The sequence below is a fragment of the Leptopilina heterotoma genome, unplaced genomic scaffold (genome assembly GCF_015476425.1).
Source record: "Leptopilina heterotoma isolate Lh14 unplaced genomic scaffold, ASM1547642v1 Lhet_22, whole genome shotgun sequence".
Classification (NCBI taxonomy): Eukaryota; Metazoa; Arthropoda; class Insecta; order Hymenoptera; family Figitidae; genus Leptopilina; species Leptopilina heterotoma.
Genome location: NW_025110937.1, coordinates 381,716 through 405,034, shown reverse-complemented (window position 1 = coordinate 405,034; position 23,319 = coordinate 381,716). Strand labels below are relative to the sequence as shown.

The 23,319-nt window shown below is 27.4% G+C and overlaps 2 protein-coding genes across 4 annotated transcripts in view; one reads left to right on the top strand and one right to left on the bottom strand.

The window, feature by feature from the left end:
- The window catches only part of LOC122501990 (protein vestigial), a 113,506-nt gene that overhangs the window by 88,330 nt on the left and 1,857 nt on the right, over positions 1–23,319 (top strand). Inside the window, exons 4-5 of the mRNA XM_043611815.1 lie at positions 4,460–4,583; positions 5,109–5,335. Coding sequence (XP_043467750.1) covers positions 4,460–4,583; positions 5,109–5,335 — 351 coding nt within the window. The remainder of the gene's footprint in view (positions 1–4,459; positions 4,584–5,108; positions 5,336–23,319) is intronic.
- LOC122501985 (blood vessel epicardial substance-like) overlaps positions 8,629–23,319 on the bottom strand; it is a 187,111-nt gene continuing 172,420 nt past the window's right edge. For all 3 annotated transcript variants that reach the window (XM_043611806.1, XM_043611808.1, XM_043611807.1), the window contains one exon: positions 8,629–8,841. In XM_043611806.1, the coding sequence (XP_043467741.1) occupies positions 8,804–8,841 (38 nt within the window). In that variant the 3' untranslated portion in view covers positions 8,629–8,803. The remainder of the gene's footprint in view (positions 8,842–23,319) is intronic.

The window sequence follows — 23,319 nt, the reverse complement described above, 5'->3', positions numbered from 1 at the left end:
GAATTTCTCCGAAACAATTTATTATTTATGAAAATAATTGAATTTCTTTGTAGATTTTTATTATTTATGAAAATATTATAATGCGAAGAATTTTCTTATTTATGAAAATAATTGAATTCTTGAGAATTTGATCAATTTTGATTAAAAATATCCGCCATATTGGATCCGCCATTTTGAATTTCGAAAATCTGTCTTCAGATTCGTAATAATCGAACCCAAGTCGATGATTTTCGACTCGCTGACTTTCCCAGGGGGTACGAAAGGGTTAAGTTTAAAAATAAAAAATTAGGATTGTATAAAACAATCCCAATTTTTTATATTTTTAAACTTAGGGAAAATTTTTAGTCTGAATTGTCGAGTGGGGAATAATCGTGAGAAGAATAAAATATAATAGTGAAAAAATGCAACTGACTATTAGAATTTTGTGGCGGGGAAGTAGAAAAAGTCGTTGCGAGTGGGACGTGGCTCGAGGTGTCGCGCAATGAAGATACAAAGTAACGGCGGGACGAGGAAATTCATTTGGGGACCAGAAGTAGTCCCCGTTCGGAGATGTTGGTTGTTGGCGGTTGTCGCAGGGCCTCCGATATTGTAATTTGAACGCGTATCGAAGCGCCCCGTAACACCCACCCACGACACATTTGCCGTATAAAGAAGCCAGTCCGCATTGTTTCCCACGGATGGAATGCCATGCCGCATGCGGCATAAAGGGGATTCTAAAATATGTTCCTCGGCCATGTCCACCGCAACTGCGGCCAAAAGGGAATTGGTTGCACGAGACCAACTCATTCTCTCCTTCAAAAAGACACACGAGGACTAACTATCGCGTTAAATATTGCGATTTGCTCACGAGATGCCAGATAACACATCTGCCTTCATCCGTTTCGATTATCCCCTTCTTCTTCTTCTTCTTCTTCTTTTATGTTGCCATATTCAATCTTCCCTCTCGAGAGTCGAGAGTTTAATTCTCTTTTTCACATTCGACATTTTTTTTATCTGATACCTTTTCTTGAGATTAATTTTTTTCGTTCTTTCTCTACTCCCTCCGAGAGAGGCTGAGCGCGCTAATTGCCTCTGTGATTCCCTTCTGCTTTTCTTAATCATTCGCTAATTTATTTATTCCGTTTGCTTCTTTTTAGTGACTTCATTTTTAGCCCAGGGTCAAGTTTTTACCATAGTTAGGTAAACCAATTTCAACCAATTTTCGTAAAATTGATTTTTATGAAATCCGGTCCGTAATTTAATTAAGAAAAGACAAAAGGTTGGAAATTGTACGATATAATTTCGGAGAAGAATTTTATTATTTTTAAAAATAATTAAAGTTTTGACCAGATTTTTTTTTAAATTTTGAAAATAATTAAATTTCTGCGATGAATTTTACTACTTTTAAAAATCATTGAATTCCTAAATATAATTTTATAATTTATGAAAATAATTGGATCCCTGTAAAATTTTTTATTATTTACAAAAATAGTAGAATTAAAAAAATTGCGGTAAATAATTGAATTTCTAGGCAATTTTTAATATTTGTGAAAATAATTAAATGCATGTGCAGAATTTTATTAAAATTTTTGTTTAAGTAATGGAATTTTCTTATGAAATTTAAACTTTTAATTTTTTTCAGTATACTTTTAATAAAAATCACTGACTTTTCCCTGAATTTCTTGACTTGTGGCAAACTTGAACAAGTTTCAGGCAAATTTGAACTTAAATAAATAGATAAAATAAATAAATAAGTAAATTTTGAAAAAAATTGTTTTAGAAGGTTTTATAATAATTTCAAAAATACAAAAAGTATGTAAAAGGAAAAAAACAAAAAATAGATCTTTGTTTTCTTTAAGAAAGGTGAATTACTCGAAATATACTCTCGAGATAAGATGCTGGTAAAGGCTTGCAAGGAGAAGAAATAGCATTTTTAGCCGCGCGAGTGCATTGCGCGTTGAAGTCAAGAGGATGTTAAATGAACTTTGGAAATTACGCTTATACGATTTCGAGTAGATTGGTAGAGAAAAGGAAGAAAAATGAAAAAAATACAGAGGGGAGAGAAAAAGAATGAAAGAAGAAAGAGGAGGAATCTCGAAAGCAATGACATGGGATACGCAAGACAAGCTTCTGGCTTCAGAGTGGTCCCTTGTAAAACATCTACGCGGTACCCTTCTGTCTCTCCAGTGAGCGCGTTTCCGTGGGATCGCCTTGTTCGACTATTTTCATCAGGGGGTTTTTAAAATCGAAATCCGCATTTTTCAGAGCTCTCCCTCTCACGATAAATCAATCTAGCGTTAAAATCATTGTCCCCGAGCTAAAATAGTATAAATATACGCATCGAGATGTAAATAACTTTTGCGTCTCGGAGAGAAATTGAAATTACATTTTTTATTCGTAATTACGGCCCAGTTTTTCTGCAGATATCAAATTGAGACAAAAAAAAGAATAAAAAGTGTTGCGAGGCAACACTTTTTATTCTTTTTTTTGTCTCAATTTGATATCTGCAGAAAAACTGTGAGATTATTTATTTCTATTTACAGTTGAAATAAAAAAATTATTTTAAAAAATTTTAATAATGTTATTGGAAAAGATTTTTAAAATTTTAATAAAATTCTTTAAAATTTTTAATATCTACAATTTTAATAAAAAATTTCCCAAAAGAATTGAATAATTAAAAAAATAATGTTTATAAAATTCTTTGCAAACATTCAATTATTCTCATACACTAAAAAAATTTTCACAGGAATTCAATTATTTAAAAACAGAATTTTCCTAATATTTTTCGAAAAAAAATCAATTATTTAAATAGATTTTTAGAAAATTCTCCCCAAGAATTCAATTTTTTTTATAATTAATAAAATTCTTCTCAGAAATTCAATTATTTTTTAAAATTTTAATAATAATCGTTGCAAGAATTCAATTGTTTTTATAATTATTAAAACTCAAAGCAGGATTTCAATTATTTTTAATAGAATTCTAAATAAATTCCTCGAAAAATGTAATTATTTTCAAAAATTTTTTGCAATAATTCAATTACATTTCACAATTATAATGAAATTCATCGCTGAAATTAAAACATTTTCAAAATTTACTATTTTAATAAAATTATTCACAGAATAATAAATTCAATTATTTAAATAAATGTAATAAAATTTGTTGTAAGAATTAAATTATTTTCATAAATAATAAAATTTTTCAAACGATTTCAATTGTTTAAAGAAATCTAATAAAATTCATTGCAAGAATTCAATTTATTTTATAAATAATAAAATTTCTTCTTATGAATTCAATTATTTTAAAAAATTTTAATAGTAATCTTTGCAAAAATTCAATTATTACTTGAAAAATGTAATTATTTCAAAAAATTTTTAACAAATTCAATTACATTTTACAAATATAATGAAATTCTTCGCTGAAATTCAAATATTTTCAAAATCTATTATTTTAATAAAATTATTCACAGAATTTCAATTATTTAAAAAAATGAAATAAAATTTATTGCAGAAATTCAATTATTTTCATAAATAATAAAATTCTTTACAGGATTTTAATTATTTTTATAAATAATAAAATTCTTCTTTGGAATTCAATTATTTTTTTAAATTTTAATAATAATCATTGCAAGAATTCATTTATTTTTATAAATATTAAAACTCATCGCATGATTTCAATTAATTTTTAATACAATAATTTTAAATAAATTCCGCAAAAAATGCAAACATTCATAAAAATTTGAATAAAATTTTTCGAAAAAATTTAATTATTTAAAGAAAAGATATAATTTGTTCCTTTGAGTGTAATAATTATTTTCAATTTATTTTTAATTACATTTCTTGAATAAATTTAATTATTATCAGAAATTTTAATGCAATTCTTCGTAAAAATTCAATTATTTTCAAAAATGTTGGTAATGTTCTTTATAAGAATTCAAATTTAAGAAATATTTAATCATTCAAAAAATTATTTGTTTTTGTATTTAAATAATTGAATTCTCGTAGAACTTTCTAATTAGAATTAATTTAGAATTGAATAAAATAAAATGATTATATTCAAATATTCAAATAAAGTTTTGAATATTTTTATAATCATAAATTTCAACAAGAAAATGATTAAATTTTGAAATTACTTTTGTAATTTTTAGAAATATAGTTAAATTTCAAAAATGCTATACATTGAAATTATTTGAAATATTTTAATTCCAGTAGACAAAATAAATAGGTATTTAAATATTTATTTTTGAAAAATTATTCTCTTTTTGAATATAATTAAGAAATTAGAAAAAAAATTGAGTTGTCAATTTTAATTTTTCGATAGCTACTTTTTTACTATACTTTTTCTCTGCCTTTAAGCAATTTTTTGCTACTTTTTTAAAATTAATTATCGAGTACGAAGCCTGTTATTGTCCAATCTATTTAATTGAAAAAATTCCCCTTTTATTTGTATATGAAAGTAAAAGAGTCGAATTTTTATTTTTCAGAAAATATTTCTCCAATGAACATGAGAAATTTTCCACCGTCCTTTTGGAAAAGTCATCACACTGGAGATGTTTACGAGTACCCGACGGATCCATGGCATCCGCATTATCCCCAATACCATCATAGGTTCGTATTTATTTTTAGTTGTAAAAAAAAATTTTTAAAACTACACTTCAAGCTAAGTAAATTTTAAATAATTGATGATGGAAGAATTTGAACCAATTGAATTTTGAACCTAATACTGAACCTTAGGTGCAAAACGACCTTTAACTGATACTTTTTTAAAATTTCTACCAATTAAATTTTTATAAATTTAATTTAAATTCAATTGCAGATTTAACCCTCAAAAATTCTGCAATTTTCCCAAAAAATATCCGCAAACTATAAACTTAATTTAACTTTAGGAATAGTTTAGTAATTTTTCAAAAACTTGTTCAGTAAAAAAAAGTCGGAAACCACTATTCTGGAAGTTGTCCGAAAGTTGTCCGAAAGGAAATTCTTTTCACAAGGGTAATTTATTTAAGCAATAAGAGATCAACTACTGAACCAATTTTTTAAACGAAAAAAAAATACCTATAAAATAAGAAAACAATTTTGAAAAAAAAAGAAAAGGAAGGAAATAAACTTTTTTTTCTCTGCTCTTTTTTTCAGAGCCGTTCACGAATACCACCACCATAATATGGCGGCGGCAGCGAGTTACGGCGGTTTATTATTGGGTGGTGCTAGAGGACTTGGACACCATACAACCCACCATGCGGCGCATCACGCGCATGCCACAGCATCCTACAAGGACTGGACGTCGGCGACGCCGTCGCAATCTCTTGTCGACGCTTCTTCGGCGCCTCCTTATCCCCACGGTCCATATGCACCCTTATCTGGTGAGTATTGGACCTGAACTATTGGCCTCAACTCTCAAATCTTATTCTTCATTCAATTCGCGTCCTCTTTCTTCTTCTCTACATTTATATATATATATTTATCGTCATTCGCTTTTATCCGCGCACACAATCGTGACGTGACACTATTTCAGAATAACATTTTTCTTCTCCCTCTCTTTTCCCCCCTCATTTAATTGATAGAATCATTATATTCGAACTTTTTATTTTCGATTACGGAAAAAAAAGAAATTTTTTTTTTAAAGCAGTTTCTAAATTTAAATTAGTGGAATTATTAATTCAATTCGGTACATTTTTTTTTGTAAAAAAATACTTTTAAAAAAATAATTTTATAAAAAAACAATTTATAAAAAAATTTATAAAAGAATTAAAAGAAAAAAATTTCGCCATTCTTTTGAATAGTGTAAACTTTAGAAACATTAATTCGTTTGCTTCTTAGGAATATACCTTTCTAGGGAGATTTGATTTTTTTATTGTTGATATTATTTATGAACAATTGTTTTTAAACCTTAAAAACTAGTATTAAATTGTACATACAAGAAGACTTGTTTTTTCTTTAGTATATTATAGAAAATATAAATATTATAAATTCGAAGGGAAAATAAAAAATATTTTTAATAAATATATTATGTATTTATAGATATTTATTTGTAATATTATAAATATTACAGTCTTAAATATATTTAAACTTTAAAGAAATAGTTAATTAATTGAAATGTAATATAATAATCGATCAAGTTTACTAGTCAGAAAATAATTGGAAAAAAACTTGTGTATATTAAAATTAAAAAATACGTCACGATTGCGGCGATAAATATATATGTATATTGTTTTTAATTATAGAAAAAAGAGGCAAATCTATACATAGACGATACAAGTGAAAAATTCTAGTTAAATTTGAATTATTTATTAAGATTAATTATCTATACATTTCGTTTATTCATTTGTTACTTGATACAGTGAAATATTTATTCAAATTCGAGAAAGTAATTTGTTATATATATAAAAATACTCTGCGATAATTAATTTCAAGATATTTTTGTAAATGTGAACAGAGATCGAAAAAAACAATTTTTTTAAATTTTCTTATAAAGTTTTTGAATATAATTCGAATTTATAAGATAAATAATTGGTTAATAATTTGATAGTTTTATTTTTCTTTAGAGAATATTAGAAAAAAGTATCTGTTGACAAAAAATGTTTACTAGTAGAAAATATATTTTTTATTATATTTTTTACTATTTATTTCCATTCAAGCTGAGAGAGAAAAATTTAGAAAAGAATTCAGAAAAAAAGAGAGAGGAAAGTTGAGAGAAAAATTTCTGTCAATTGAAACAATTTTCTGTTTTTTTCTCTTTCTTCAAGTATTACTAAAATTTTTTAATAATTTTTCATTTCAGATAATTTCGACAATATTTGAATAATATTTTTTTCAGAGCACTTTTTTTCTGCTTTATTTAAAGAATTTATTTTCAAAACATTACTTTCTTTCTATATATTCTGTATATTTTCTATTTATTTTTATTTATTTCTCTTAAAATCTCATTTGAACAAAATGTGAGGAAAAAAATTTTTTCTTTCGTTCTCACGTTCAGATCTTGAAATAAATTTATTAGAAAAAAATGGGGTTTGTGCCAACACCACCCCAGATTGACAAACAAAAAAAACCTGTAAAATGATTGTAATGATATATTATTTATAAAATAAAGATACCATTTACTACAGATGAAGTTTCATTTGATTTTTGCCTTTTTTTGGGGCGGTGTTGGCCCCTCTCCTACCTTTTTCCATAATTCCTTGATTAACATTAAATACTAAAGTCTCGAGTCAATAAATTTTTTTAAAAAATAATTTAAAATTTGAAAGAAAAATAAAAAATTGAAATTAAATATAATAACAAAAAGAAAAATAGGAAATTGAAACAATTTTTCTAAAATTTAGTATCAAACGAGTAATAATTAAATATTAATAATATTCAAGTAACTAATGAATTTTATACTTTTATTTTGAAAATGAAAAAATATTCTACTTTTCTGGTAAATTTTAATTTTTAACCAGAATTTTTTGGTAAAATTATACTAAACTTTTGTAACAAACTATAGCTACATTAAATTGAATTATTATTACATTAAATTGAAGGAGAAAAATTTTTCAACCCCTGGGAGGAATCCAACCCTAAACACTATACGAATTTCAAAATGTTATTCATAATAAAAAATTATTTATCATGCAAAAAATAATTTCGCGAATGAATTCAAAAAATAGACGCTATCCAAACGTTTGTTTATTTATTATAATAAATAAAGATAAACGTTTATTTACTAATTTACTAAATTAATTAAATTATTAAAAAAAATATTATTATCATTATTAAAAATTTCCAAATGCTTTTTCTAAATTCTACAAAAAAAAAAAAGTTAATTACAAAATGAAAATATTCAAATCGTCGAGAGTTAAAGAAAAGTTTCTCAAGTTTCTTTAATAAAAAAAATATAAACCTTTGTTAATGAAAATTGTATTTGAAATGCAAGGTGAGTAATAATTGACACAAGGAAGCTAGAAAATGATGAAGTGTATATATTTATAGTGCATTTTTCATTTGCATATTTCATTGTAAAAAGAATTTCACGGTGAAGGATTGTCGTGTTTTTTGTTGTTATTGTAACAAGTGTAATTATTTGAGAATGGGTCTATGTTTATTTCATGATTCATTTAAGCGCATCAGAGCACGTCTAATGGTGCCAAGTTTCCGACGCTCGGGTTGCTTTGATGTTATACCATCCAATGGAAATTGAAACGTGCAAAAGTTTACTTTTATAAACCATTTTTACAAGTTTATTATAATCCTTGTGTAAATTATTACATTTTAATAAAGTGCATTTCCGATTTTTCTTTGGGAAAAAAAACATTTCGCATAATATATATTATAAAACATATATAAAATGAGTTGAAAAATTATGACTTTCATATCGCAATGTGAATTATTCATTATATCAATTAGACAGAAAAAATGCATAAATTGTTTGATAAGGTTGCTTTTCAAAATTTTAATTATTCTATTATTGTGTAATGTATATATGTATTATTATTATAATCGGAGAGAAGAATAGTTATCTTAATTTATTATTTATCTCTTTTTAAAAATGCATAAATGTCTTTTATCGAATTTTTTTTACTTATGCTTCTGTTTATATTTATTTCTCTATTTTTATTTTATTTACAATCTGTCTGTTCTTAATGTTTCGCATCTTTATTTTTGAGGAATTTTTCTGTTATTTGTTTTATCTTGTGTTCTACAACCGAGAAAAAAAGATGTGTTCGACTCAGGGCCTACTTTTTACATTTTAAATTCAATTTTATTAGGTGCACATTAAATTTTCCTTGGTTCAACTGAATTTTATTTGGTTCACATTAAATTTTCTTTGGTTCAACTAAAACTAAAAAACTAACTCACCGATTGTTGATCACGTCACAGGGATCACTATATTCTGAAACAGAACAAGATTTATCTAAAATTAGTATATTTATTATTAGTTGGTACTATTATTTATTAGTATTATTTTTTATTTACTCCTAGTATTTATTATTTATTAATATTATTATTTCATATTTACTGCGAGTATTTATACTATTTATTTCTTATACTATATCATTTATAAATACACCAAAAAAACTTGAGACTTTTTTGTTTTTATTAAATTCGCATTCCGACATATTTACAATGCCTCATCTCTCACCTGAGTTGCAAGAATTTTCCCGCAGCAGCGCTAGTGTCGCTTTAACTCTAAACACAAGTCATAAACTGATCCTATACTTTGTATTCAAAATACCGTTTCGAAATGAACACAAATGCTTCGAGATATGAGATTCTTTTCGATAATCAGTTTACAAGCAAATCGTTGCTCGGCATGGGAAATATTCAAAGCATTCAAACTATCGTGACGTTTATCTTTCGATTTGGCATTGTGATTACCGAAAAAAGACGGAGACTCTCTCTCTCTCTTCTTTTTTCTTTTTCTTTCTCTCTCTATCTTCGTTTTTTTCCTTTCTCTCTCTATCTTCGTTTTTTTCGAAGAAAGAAAAGAAGAAAGAAAGAGAGAAAAGAAGAAAAAAGAAAAGAAGAAAAAGGAAAAGAAGAAAGAAAGAGAGAAAAGAAGAAAAAAGGAAAAGAAGAAAGAAAGAGAGAAAAGAAGAAAAAGGAAAAGAATAGAGAAAGAGAGAAAAGAAGAAAAAAGAAAAAGAATAAGGAGAGAAAAAGGAAAAAAAGAAAGAAAGAGAGAAAAAAAAAAGAAGAGAGAAAAGAAGAAAAGAAGGAAGAAAACTGGTGACATGATGGGTTGTCGGTACTTATTGAGGTTGAAGTACGTACAGGATGGAAAGTGATCTTGATCCAAGGGGCATTAGGGCCCATCCGCAATGGAAGAGGGAGAGAATGGCAGACGATAGGGTTCTTAGCGAATGGCAGAATGGCGTGCCAGGCAGCGCAAGAAAGGCGGTCGGTCTCTCAGATCCTTGCAATTAATAAGAGCTTAATGGGGCCGCTTGTGGCCGATAGTGCTGCCTTCCAAGTCCGCCTGTCCCTTTCGACCAACTCTGCTTCTTTCTCTCCACCAACTTTTCTCTCCCTCCCTCCCTCTCTCTCTCTCTCTCTCTCTCTTTTGCTTTCTTTCGTCGAAATGATACAACGACAAAAACACTGGACCAAACCGTAAAACATTTCGCGTCTGATCGCCGCAAGGTGCCTCGAAACACATCGGCAAAAAGGGCCGATCGGCCACAGACAAACATAGGGCTACACTTGACACTTAATGGGATTTTCGATCATATTAAAACTTCTTATTTCATTTCTCTCTCTCTCTTTTTTAACATTCCACTCTTCCTGGAAATGCGGAATTTATTCATATTCAAAATAACTTTTAATATAACAAAACGAAAAATTTGCAACAACAGAAAAAGAGAATTGCGACTTTTAATCTAAATTGACTGAATTGTTATAGATTGGATGGAATGCGGTTTAATTATACCAGTTATAAGCAGGGTGGTACAGGGGGAGACAATCAAATTTCACTGGAATTCGCTTCATTTTCAAAATTTCAAGAAAAACTATTCCAAATGAACGTTTTCCAAATTAATTTTTCTTTCAATTCCTATTTTTGGAAATGATTGCAATTTAGTTGTACAATTCGCCTGAGAAAAAAATAGGGGAAAGGGGAATTCGAAAACATACTTTAATTCTTTGACAAAATATTTATAAAGAAAAATTCGAGAAAAATTTGAATTTGTGGGAGAAAAAATATTAAAACAAATAGTAAAAAGAAAGACTGATTTGCATCTTAATTTAAGACTCACCTACTGCCTTAAAGTCTTAAATTAAGATGCAACATTTCTGTGAATAAATAAAATATATTATTAAGTTTTTGATTTTTTATTATAATAAATAAACTAAAATAAATAAAACTGTTGTTAAAATTGTAAATAAAATAGAAAAAAATTTTAAATAGTGAAAAAAGGGGGAAAAATGTCAAAGAAATTCATTTTTCCTATTTTTTTTTTCTAACAATAAGAAGGGAATTAAAGTGGTATGTTTATATGTGTGGAATAAAATGCAGTGCACTACTTGCATTTACACCACGCCCCCTTCGTGATTGGAGACCACTCCCCATTTAACTTTATAGTACTGCATCAACACGCCTCTCTTCACCTTAAACCTAAAGATACTCACGCGATATCACGTGACACGTCCCTGACTCTTTATGCCTGACCTCGGTTGCAATTATATTTTGCATACATCATTCACTTTCATCAGGAAATCAGTGCGTATCCTTCCCCCCTTTGTCCTTTTAAATTGAGATCCATACTACAATTTAATTTAAATAAATACATTTCAATTTTAAACCAAATGAACCAAATTGTTTGAAACTATTATTTAGAAATTGTATTTTTAACCGCATTCGGAAATAGTAACGATTGATGAAAAAAATTAATTTTGAAATTATACTAATTGATGAACGAAAAAAAAAATACATTTGAAATTCAATAAATCGATTTTTAGGAGAAATTTGGAAATAATATTCAAAACCAATTGATAATTGGACCAATTGGACAAGAGTCACTTTTATTTTCTATATAATTGCAAATATTGCGCCTCTTTATAAAAACAATTGACACTTGAACCAATTGAACATAAAAACCAATTGATTATTGAACCAATTGAACATGAAAACCAATTGAACATGAAAACCAATTGATTATTGAACCAATTGGATCCGAGTAACTTTTAATTTTCTATAACTATGCAAAATGTTTCGCCTCTTTCATAAAAACAATTGACACTTGAACCAATCGAACATGAAAACCAATTGATTATTAAGCCAATTGAACATGAAAGGCAATTAATTATTGAGCCAATTGAACCCGAGTAACTTTTAACTTTCTATAACTATATATGCGAATGTTTTGCCTCTTTATAAAAACAATTGACACTTGAACCAATTGATTATTGAACCAATTGAATCAATGAGTTTATTTCACAATTCAATTATAACTCAATAATTTGAAGTTCAAAAGAAATTTAAACCAATTGAGCGTCAAAAACAATTAAAGTAGTGGAAAAGTTTTTGAAATTTTTTTCATATTCATTAATTAAAGAAATATTACAAAATTTGTTATTTAAAAAAGTTTATAAAAATAGAGAGTAAATAAAAAAATGAATAAAGAGAAAATAAAAATAGTAAATAAAGAAATAAAAATATTTAAAAAGTAGTGGATAAAGGGTAAATGAAAATAGTAAATAAAGAATAAATGAAAACAGTAAATAAAGATCATAAATATAGAGTAAATAAAAATAGTAAATAAAGAGTACATAAAGAGTAAATAATAATAGTAAAAAAATAGTGAATAAAGAGTAAATAAAAATAGTAAAAAATAGTGAATAAAGAGTAAATGAAGATAGTAAATAAAAATAGTAAAAGAATAGTGAATAAAGAGAAAATAAAGAGAAAATAAAAATAGTAAATAAAAAATAAAAATAGTAAAAAAAATAGTAAATAAAAATTAAATTAAAAGTAAATAAAGATAGTAAATATAAAGTAAATAAAAATAGTAAATATAGAGTAAATAGAGAGTAAATGAAAATAGTAAAAAAATAGTATAAAATAGTAGAATATAATAATAAAATAAATAAAAAATAAAAATAGTAAATAAAGAGTAAATATAAAAATTGTGAATAAAAAGTAAATAAAAATATAAATAAATAGAAAATGTAATTTCCACAAAGAAAATTCGATTTTTTCGAGAATGAAAAATAAATTTTTTCCGAGTTCCAAAAGAGAGATTTGGAGTGATTTACATATACAGTAAATTTGAGCGCAGTATTGGCGAAACTATGCGGCGCAATGGCTCGGTCGTCCTTGCCGCAGAGCGGCTTCAAAATCGATACTAGAGAACCTCTCCCTTTTAACCCATACCTCTCGATGTCACTGATTCAACCCTGGCAGCCATTTCTTGGACTCTGACAGAATATACATCCCCTTTTGAATTGCCAGTTACCCCAAATTCTTCCCATCACTCTCAATATTTACGCCCTTTTTCTGCATATTTTAATTTCCAAATAAATGGAAGATCAAAAAATAACAATTTTTCTTTTATCCATCAAATTTTTTTCTTGAAGTTAATATTTTACTGAATAATCTATTTATATTGTGAAAAAATAAATCAAGAGTTTTTTGAAAATTGGATTTTTCAAATTAGGGAATAAATGTAATTTTCAAGTGTGTCTGACTATTGATTGGTGTTACTACTTAAAAGTGTTTTTACGAAAAGTTGAAACTATTTTATTTTAAGAATTTACTCTTTTCCTATCAATATGTTATAATTTTTGTTTTATATAACGTAACATAACAATTTTTTACATAACATAACTTTTTTTTTTGCATAAAAACATTTTTATTTTACTGTTTTCAACTTGTCGAATAAATATAATAAAGAATTTGAAGTTTGTCTGACTATAGATTGGAGTTACTACTTAAAAATATTTTTACGAAAAGTTGAAACTGCTTTCTTACTTTTATTAATTTACTCTTTTCGTAGCATTGCTAATTTTTATTTTATATTTTTTATGAAAAAAAAGATTTTCTATTTTAAAAAAAATTATATTAGATAAAAAAAATTTTTACATAAGGACAAAGATTTTTAATATAAAAAGAGATTTTTCATATAAAAAGAAATTTTTCATATAAAAAGAAATTTTTCATATAAAAAGAGATTTTTCATATAAAAAAATTATTTTTCAAATTAATTTACAAAAAAGATTTTATATATAAAATATCGTTTCACAGTTTTTCTGCAAATTTCAAATTGAGACAAAAAAACGAATCAAAAGTGTTGCAAAACAACCTTTTGATTCGTTTTTTGTCTCAATTTGATATCGGCAGAAAACTATTTTTGTAAAAAACATGTTTTCATAAAAAAATAGAAAAATAGAAAAAAAACTTAATTTACCATAAAAAAAAAGCTAAACTAATTATAAGCAAATTAAAAAGTGAAAAAATCCTAATATAGTCAGACACAGTTTTCACATATGTATGCACAGTTTTAATTTATTACCAATTAAATAGCGCCAAAAGAAAAAAAGTTTATAATTAAGCAATTTGTTATAATAATTAACTGCAAATTTGTAAATTTTTAACATTCGAATAAAAAATATATCATTAGTCGCCGTCAAGTGAAACAAGTTTCAGGTATTTGTGTAGTTTCACCCCAAAAAGCTATAAATATATTTAAATAAATCAACTTATGTGAAATGTCGAATTGATGTAACAAACGCGATGACTAATTAGAAGAAACAAGATATATAATACTAATTAATAAAAAAAAAAACCCCACACATCTAGAAATAATGTAGCCAAAAATGGTTAAAAGCTTTTTTTTGCCTCTTAAACGTGCATAATAAATAAAGTTAACACCTGTTGAGTAATTTTCTTTGAAAGAAAAAAAAATCGAGAAATCTTTCCTTGATTTACGAATTATGGAGAATCAGGAAAGTTTCCGTTTGCGGAATTCTTTTGGGGAAAATTTATTCTTGATTTGGTTTGTAAAGTGTATACAACTCAATTGGTATTAGAGAGGCTGTTTTGGAGGGATTTTAATGCGGTATTTAAAAGAGTCGTCTTTTCACCTATATTATATAGAAACTCGAGCACTTTCGGTAAAACTTAACGCGAGTTTTACGCTTTTGCTGTCATGACGGAGTGAACACAAGCGAGAGTTAGGACCAATTTAGGAGATGCTTTCGAGCGTTTAACACGCGTGCTTCGATTCGCGATGTAGAATGAGTCGATTCGCGGTCAAGCTAACCAAACGAGTTTTCAAGTTATTTACTTAAAGGAATGCCGCCAGCATTTGTTTCGATTCGCGGTATGTACTTACATTTTGTCCCTTTGCACTCCCCTATTATTTTCATCAATTTTTCTTTTTTTTTTGGATTTGATTTTTTTTCTTTTTTGTATTTATACCGTCGGTGTAGCACTTACCGTCTTTTGCGATTTTATTTGCTTAAACTTACCGGTAATTTCAAATTCGAAATTACTGTATAAATAATGATAATTACCATATAAATAATGTTAATTGTCATATAAATAATAATTACCCTCAGTTAAAAATTTCTAATTACCGTCAATGCACTTACCGTCAACTCATTTAAAATCTAATTTAATTAAACCACGAATTTAAATTTAATTGTTGATACATTTTTCAATCCCTATAATTATCGCCAATCGAAAGGATGAAATTTACCGTCAGTTAAACTTTCCTAACTACCGTCAATATAAATTATAATCATAGGCACTTACCGTTAACTCGACTACAATTTAATTTAATTAAATTGGGTATTTAAATTTAAATGTTGCGAATTTTTCTCAATCTGTATAATTATCGCCAATCGAAACTATAAACGATGAAATTTACCGTCCTTTAAACTGTCCGAACTACCGTCAATATAATTATAATAAAAATTATAATTAAAAGCACTTACTGTAAATTTATCTCAAATATGATAAAATTAAACTATTTTCATTCAATTTTCGAACGTTCTTTACAGTGTTCACTACTAGTAATAATTGTCAAGGAAATTTGCCATTACAGACACTTACCGTTAAGTTTAATTGATGGCAGTTACCGACAATTGTAAGTAAAAATGACATTTAAGATAATGTTATTCATTGTGATCACTGGATAGCATGTTCTTAAGGTCAGTTAAACTTCTTGACAGTTTCTACCGTCAATATAAATTTTAATAAAAAGCACTTACCGTCAACTAATTGAAAATTTAATTAAGTTGACAATTTAAATTTGCCTGTCATTTATTAACATATAAAGATCATTACAGAAACTTACCGGTAATTATAATTTTCAAGTTATTACTTACCGCTGCAAGTAAAAATAAAATTGTACGCCGGTAAGTGTTGTATCTAAGAATAATTTTCCAGATGTTCTTGCATTTTAACGGTAAGTAAACTGGTAATTGAATTATTGTCAAGTTAAAAATTCAATTACCTGCACTTACCATTAAATAATTTACAATAACACTCACTTACCGTTGAAATTTTTTATATTTACCGTATATTTACATTTATTTACGAAATAATAAAGTTTAATTACTAATAATATTTTGAACTGAGAGTAATATAAATTAAAGTATACGGTAAGTGTACGGTAAGTGTCATTCGGTCAAGTACGCTTGACGGTAAGTGCTTCTGAGATTTTGACATGCCCTTAACATTAAATGAATTTAAATTATTTAAATTTAAAATTTAAATTAAATTGAGTAAAATTTAAAAAAATAAAAAAAGACGTTAACTTTTAACTGTTATAATCATCAAAAGTAAAAAATGTAGAGGGGGAATAAAACAATAAGGGAACCAGGCGGGAAATAAGATAGAAATCAGCAAAAGTGGAAATCACGTAATTTGTTTTTTTATCGGTCAAAATCATTTAGCAATATATACGTCGCAGGTGATAATCGATACCTGATTGAAAAGCAACATTATACATGACTGGAAAAGGTGTGCGCGACGACATAATAAATTATTCATTGAATCAAATTGAATTTGTCAATCCGGTAGTACGCAGAGGGAAAATAAATGGTTTCCTAGTGAGGGGAAAATGTAAAGAAGAAAAATACAAAAAAAAAACTCCAACTCACTTGAACTCGAGATTCTAATAAAAACAACAAAAAAACACACAGAAGGATAAGAAGAGTTGACCGTTTTCTGTTGGTTGCGCGCGGCGTCTCAGAACAGTCGACCAGTAATTGCGATTTATTTCTCTTAATCGCACTTAAACGACTACCAATTTATGCCGTTCGAGTTAATTTACGCAATTATATAATTACTCGAGAACCTGTAAACGTCACTGCCTAATCCGGAATTGTAAACCAACTTCCAACCTCTCTTCGTACGTAATGACAGGCACTTAAATTTCAAGAAGACGAGAAGCGCTCTCGCGCATTTTGTGTGCTTTCCAAACGACCTCAATTTCCTAGTAAGCGCACAAAATACACGCATATACACTGAAGAACCTTTCTCCTTCAATCCATAAAAATTAACCCTTTTTCTTAAATTCGAATCATTTTTATTTAATTTAATTACATTAATTATGTTTTTACTTGCAAATGAAATACAGTTAAGAGAGAACCTGTTGAAGCGCGATTTCTGCAAATGGAAGTCAAGATTCAAGAGAAGAAAAAAAAATCCGTTTGGCAGAATTTTTTTTTATTAAAAATGAAATTTTTGGGGTTTAAAGAAGAGAAAATGAATCGAGAAACATGTTCGAAAACTGTCTCTGACACTTACCGTCAATAATTATTTATTGTGAATGCATATAAATGTTTAAATGTAAAATAAATAATACGAATAAATATAAATTGTCAATTGACATAAAAACAAACAGACGGTAAGTTCCACCGGTATTTTTACCGTCGACGGTAAGTGCCTACTTGTAAAGTAGTTTAAAACACTTCTGTTGTTTAAAATTACACGTACAGCAATATGTATTCCAAATTAGGAGGCGCACTTACCGTCTGTCACTCGTAAGACGGTTAGTGTTTTCGAACTTTTTCACTTATCGTGAATAAAAGTAAACCATCGGGGCAGTTATTATTAACTATTCTATTCACTGACACGGTATGAGTGCTATTTATATAGCACTTACCGTCAATTAGAATTTTAATCAAAGCGATTGAATATATACTGTCAAATACATTTTCAGTCCATGCGATGGAATATAAATATATATAATTAACAATTGACGGTATAAGCGCCACACACACTTTATGGCACTTACCGTCACTATTAATTCGATCAAAGCAATTATTAAACTGTCAAAATAAATTAGACTTTCAATTATAATTTCAGTTCATTCGGTGATATATAATTTTAGATATAATTAGGAATTAATGGTAAGTGATGGTTATTGATAGCACTTACCGCCAAATAGAATTTCAATCAATAGGGTCGAATATAGATACTATTAATTAGAATTTCAATCAAAACGATCGAATGTACATTAAAGAATTTCAGATAATGGCAAGGAATTTAAACACATATTCAATCGCTTTGATTAAAATTCTAATTGACGGTAAGTGCACTTACCGTCAATTAGAATTTTAATTAAATATCTACTGTCAAACACATTTTCAGTCCATGGGATGGAGTATAAATATGTATAATTAACAATTGATGGTATAAGTGCTATTGATAGGCACTTACCGTCACTTGGAGTATAAAATTTTTAAATTAAAGAGAATATTGCACTTTCAATATAGATTATAGATTTCCAATTATAGTTTTAGTCTATGCGATGAAATATAAATACAGTTAAGATTAAAAATAGACGGTAAGTGCTATATACAGACAGCACTTACCGTCAATTAAAATTTCAATCTGATAGATCGAAAAAACACTGTAAAATTCAATTTTCAATGAATACGACAAAAAATAAACATAAATAGTAATATAAACAGCGGAGTTTCTAAATCAAATTCCTAATTCCCCAATTTATAAATACACACCTTAATGCTTATAAGCCAATTTTGATATAGGAGGCAAAAGATGGAGGAGAGAGAGAGAGGCAAATTCCGCGATATATAGAGGCACCGCCATGAATGATATATGAAGACCGGTGGTCGAAAAAGTAGACGCCTCAAGTCCCCTGGGCCAGTCCTGCGGGCCACTTGCGCGCGGATTTCAATGTGCCGGTTTATTTGCAACGATCTGACTGCAAAACTTTTGCACGAGAGCTCCAGTTTATAAAACGTCACGCGACGAAAAACTTGTCGCAGTCCTTTCGGAGAAGTTATCCCTATACTCCTTCTTTTGTTATATTGTTATTGTTTTTTTTTTTTTTTTTTTTTTTTTTTTTTATAACTCACCGACACGAGAGAAATGCGTTCGATCGCGTCAAGTGAAAATTTATTTCAATGTGCATCAGTTTTAAAACTCGACTTCTTTTTATTGTCAAGTCATTTCGGATGAAGAAAAAGAACTCTCGAGATTTGACTCTCCTCGCATTCTTCATCGAAGTGATGACATTAGTTGAGTGTTAAAAGTGAATTATATTATAGAAAACTTTTTAATATACTATTTGTATTTAATTTTTTTTTTTAATAATACTAATTGGAAGTTGTGGCTTGAGAAAATTTTATTTTTACTCTGGATAATTAAATTTTCGGCATAAATTAAATTTTGATAAAACTTTCGAATAATTAAAACTGAATTTTTTTGCTGTTTGGGAGAACAAAAAAAAATGAATGCGTCCGGGGTTTTTCTTTTTCTAACAAAACTAACGTTTTGGTAGAAAAAGAAAAACCCCGGACGCAGGAATGAGAGACAAAAATAAAAAAAAAAAAGTAAAAATTTTTGGGTGAATCTTTCCCACGGTTTGAAATTCTCCGCGAGGGGGAGGAAAGGGGGATGGGGGAGAGGGGGTTGGAAACGCAAATAGCTTTCGCGAATACGGGCACGCGCCTCGAAAATGGCGTCGGGTTAGTGACGTCACGGTTAACTTCACTGCGAGAGCAGATGAGAAAAGAGAAGGACGGAAGTAGGAAAGCTTGACCGGGGATGATCAGAGGGTCACGATTGGTCAGCTACACTTGTGAAGGGAGTGGTCGCCACAGCCACCTACATTGATCTCTTGAACCTCCAACAAGAAGATTATGCCACTTTTCCCTTTTAATTCCATTTTATTTTCTTGTCAGGAGAATATTAAAATTTTCCTTTCAAAAAAAAAGAAAATGAAAAAGTATATTCAATCCCCTCCCTTAAAAAAACTTATTTTTCAAAAAAATTTTCAGAGAAAAAAAACCCTCTCCCTTAAAAAAACTTATTTTTCAAAAAAATTTCCAAAGATTTCAGCCACTAAAAGATACTATTTCTGTTTTTTTTTAGAATTTCCACTACTTTAAATTCGCATACTAGAAATCAAAAAACTATTCTCAAAAATTATAATCAAATTTCTAAAACAATTCAATTATTTTCAAAAAATATTCGAAAATTCAATTATTTCCAATATCTCGTATTTTCACAAAATTTCGCAAAAGAATTCGATTATTAAAAAAAAATTTATAAAATTCATTCAAAATTAAATTATTTTCATAAATAATAAAAGTCCCACAAGAATCCAATTAATTTAGAATAGAATTTTCAAACAACTTTCTAAAAAACCAATTATTTAACAAAATTTTTATACAATTCTTCACAATAATCCAATTACTTTCACTAATAATAACATTTTTAATGGAAATTCAATTTTTTAAAAAAATTTTTGATGAAATTCAAAGCAAGAGTTCAATTATTTTCATAAATAATAAAACTCATCGAAGAATTTCAATTATTTTTAATACTATTTTTAATTAATTAAACGAAAAATTCAATTATTTTCACAAATAAAGTTTTTCATAAAAATTGAATTATTCAAAATAAAATTTTCATAATATTTATTATATTTCGAAAAAAATTAATTATTTAAAACAATGTTTATAAATGTCTTTTAAAGAATTCAATTATTTTCAAAAATAACAAAATTTTTCACAGAAATTCAATTTTTTTAAAACATTTTAATAGAATTTTTCGCTATTATTTTCATAAATAATAAAATTCTTCTCAGAAATTCAATTATTTTTGAAAACTTTAATAAAATTTTTCGCAATAATTCAATTATTTTCATAAATAATAAAATTCTTCTCAGAAATTCCATTATTTTTGAAAATTTTAAAAATAAAATTCATCGCTGGATTTCAATTATTTTTAATACAATTGTACTGGAATTTCTCAAAAAATTTAATTATTCTTAAAAATTTAATTTCAATTCCTCGAAAAAATCAATTATTTAAAAAAATGTTTTTTTTTAAAATTCTTTGTAAATAATTCAATTATTTACAAAAATATTAGAATTTTTCACAGTAATTCAATTGTATTCAAATATTTTAATAAAATTGTTAGAAAGAAATCAATTATTTTAAATACAATTTTTAATAATTTTTTCTTTTGAAACATAAATGATATTACCGTTGATTATGTTGGTTGGCAAATATTAACAGTAATAACATTTACGTTCAATTTTTTAATTTTATACGGTAAGTGCTACCGTCGCGTCGATTATGTTTATTCTGGAATAATAACACTTGTAATACAAGTTAAATTAAGTGACTAATATATTGCATGAATACATTATGAAAAATGAATACATTATGATATTAGTTTGATATTATAACATATACGATAAAGGGTGATGTGAGTTTCAAGTGTATTAGAGTTAAAATCGCATGTACCCATCTTTTGCTACCTGAGTTGCAGTTTATTGAATTTTTTGATCTTTTAGAAGCACGTGGCGACACGCGGCTATTAAATGAATGCCCCTTTTGTATAAAAAAACATCAATACCAAAGCACTCGAAAGATGTTAAAGCGAGTGTTATCAAGTGTAAGGGTCTCGAGTGTTATTCGATAAAAGTTCGGTCATCCGGAAAATGATCGAAAACGTCGTCGTGAAGGGAAACGTTCACGGTAAAAAAAAGTGAACGCGCGTGAAAAAAAAATCCTGATAAATTTCTCATTATAGTTTTTCTTTTCTTTTATAAAATTTTTTTTTTCTTTCTTTCTTTTTTAATAGGAATGTAAATACATTCTTTATGCTCAAAAATATTTTATACGTCAAATTTTATATTTACTCTATCTATAACAAAGTAATTAAAAAACTATGTACTTTTTTAATTACTTTGTTATAGATGGAGTAAATTTTTGTATTATAAATATCAAAATAATTTTCGCTCGTAAATTAAAATTGAGTGATCGCAATTTTATAGTTTAGTGTGTTTACGAGGGAATAATAAGGATAATGATTTATAATAATCTTCCTGGGAGCGGCGGATAAATTTCTAAAATCTAATAAATACCGCAGATACCGATTATAATGACCAGAAAGTGTTTATGGGCAAAGGAAATTTAATATTTGACGTGAGAGAGAGACTCTACTTTGTAGGAGGTTCAAGTATGCGGAACATTATCCGATGAGAACAAAAAGGAAGGACGAAGGGTCCATTGGAAAATATTAGGGTGTCGCATGACCTAAACAATACTGCTATTAGTTTGCTTGCTACACTATTTGCCAAGTCACACGCGAGACAAGAATCAACCCCTCGATTTATTTGTCAAAGAATTACCAATCTGCGTCCACTAATGTGAAATGCAGTAATCTCTCAATAATTAAACTTTATTTGTCTATTTAATTTCAATCTTTACTTTCGATAAATTGAAGTTAATTTCAGAAGTCTTTATTAAAGAAATGTACTTAAAACATTCAATAAATAAAAACCTCGACGATTTTAAAAATCATCCTTCAACATATCTTTCGAGTGCTTTAGTATTTAAATTATCGAAAGTTCTCTTTGACAAAAAGTTCCACATTTTTGTTGCTTTTAATAGCGAATTTTTTGCTCTAATTTTAATTCTTACACTCGAACCCCGTTTTAGTGGACCCGATATTAAAATTCCACTAAATTGGGGCTCGAGTGTAAGAATTAAAATCAGGTATTGGGTGCAGGTTAATCTTATTCTCCTCTCAATCAGAAACGTCACTAAAAAACTGGGTTAAAATATCTTTTTTCATTATAAACTAGAAATTGATAAATTTTTTAATAATAAATTTTAGAAATTAACTATTTTTAAAGTCACTTTATAAAAATTGGGCTAAAATATATATTTTCAAACAAAACAGTGCAATTTACAAAAATACATTTTTAATGATTTTAAATAATAAAATGATTGTAATTTTAAAATACATAATAAATGTAGATAGTAAATTTTTCGAAATATTTTCTTTTTCAATTTTTCTTCAATTGACATATTCAAAGAAGCGACTTTGATGTCTAAGAGCTATATAACATGGGAAACGATGATGACATTTACGGAAATCTAGAATTCTCTGTTGGAGGGTTATGAATTTCTCAACTACAGTAACTTAATATCAAAGAGAGCATTTCAAACAACAATGAAAGAGAGAGGGTTCTCTTGACTTCTGAAGACGCACCGACAAAGCGTAAAGATATACACAGAAAACTTTGGAATAACTCGTTATGTAGGAATAACAATGTTTATTCAAAAAATGTTTTAGTTTATTTCTCGATTTTTCAAAAATTTATACAGTCGATTCTCGATAAAGTGTAAAGGGAGAAATATAAATTCTAATTAACGAGATTATACTCTTAATCGGTCTCACTTGTTCCACAAGCAATAGACTACACTTACCGTCTGTTTGCTACTAAAATTTTTAAATAACCAACAACTGCGATAATAAATAAATGAAATAAGTAATGAACAAAACGATAGAAAATTACTCGTCAATAATATTTACATTTACATGCACTTACCGTGTAAGCACAAGTGTAACGGTAAGTCGCAAAAATAAACAGGC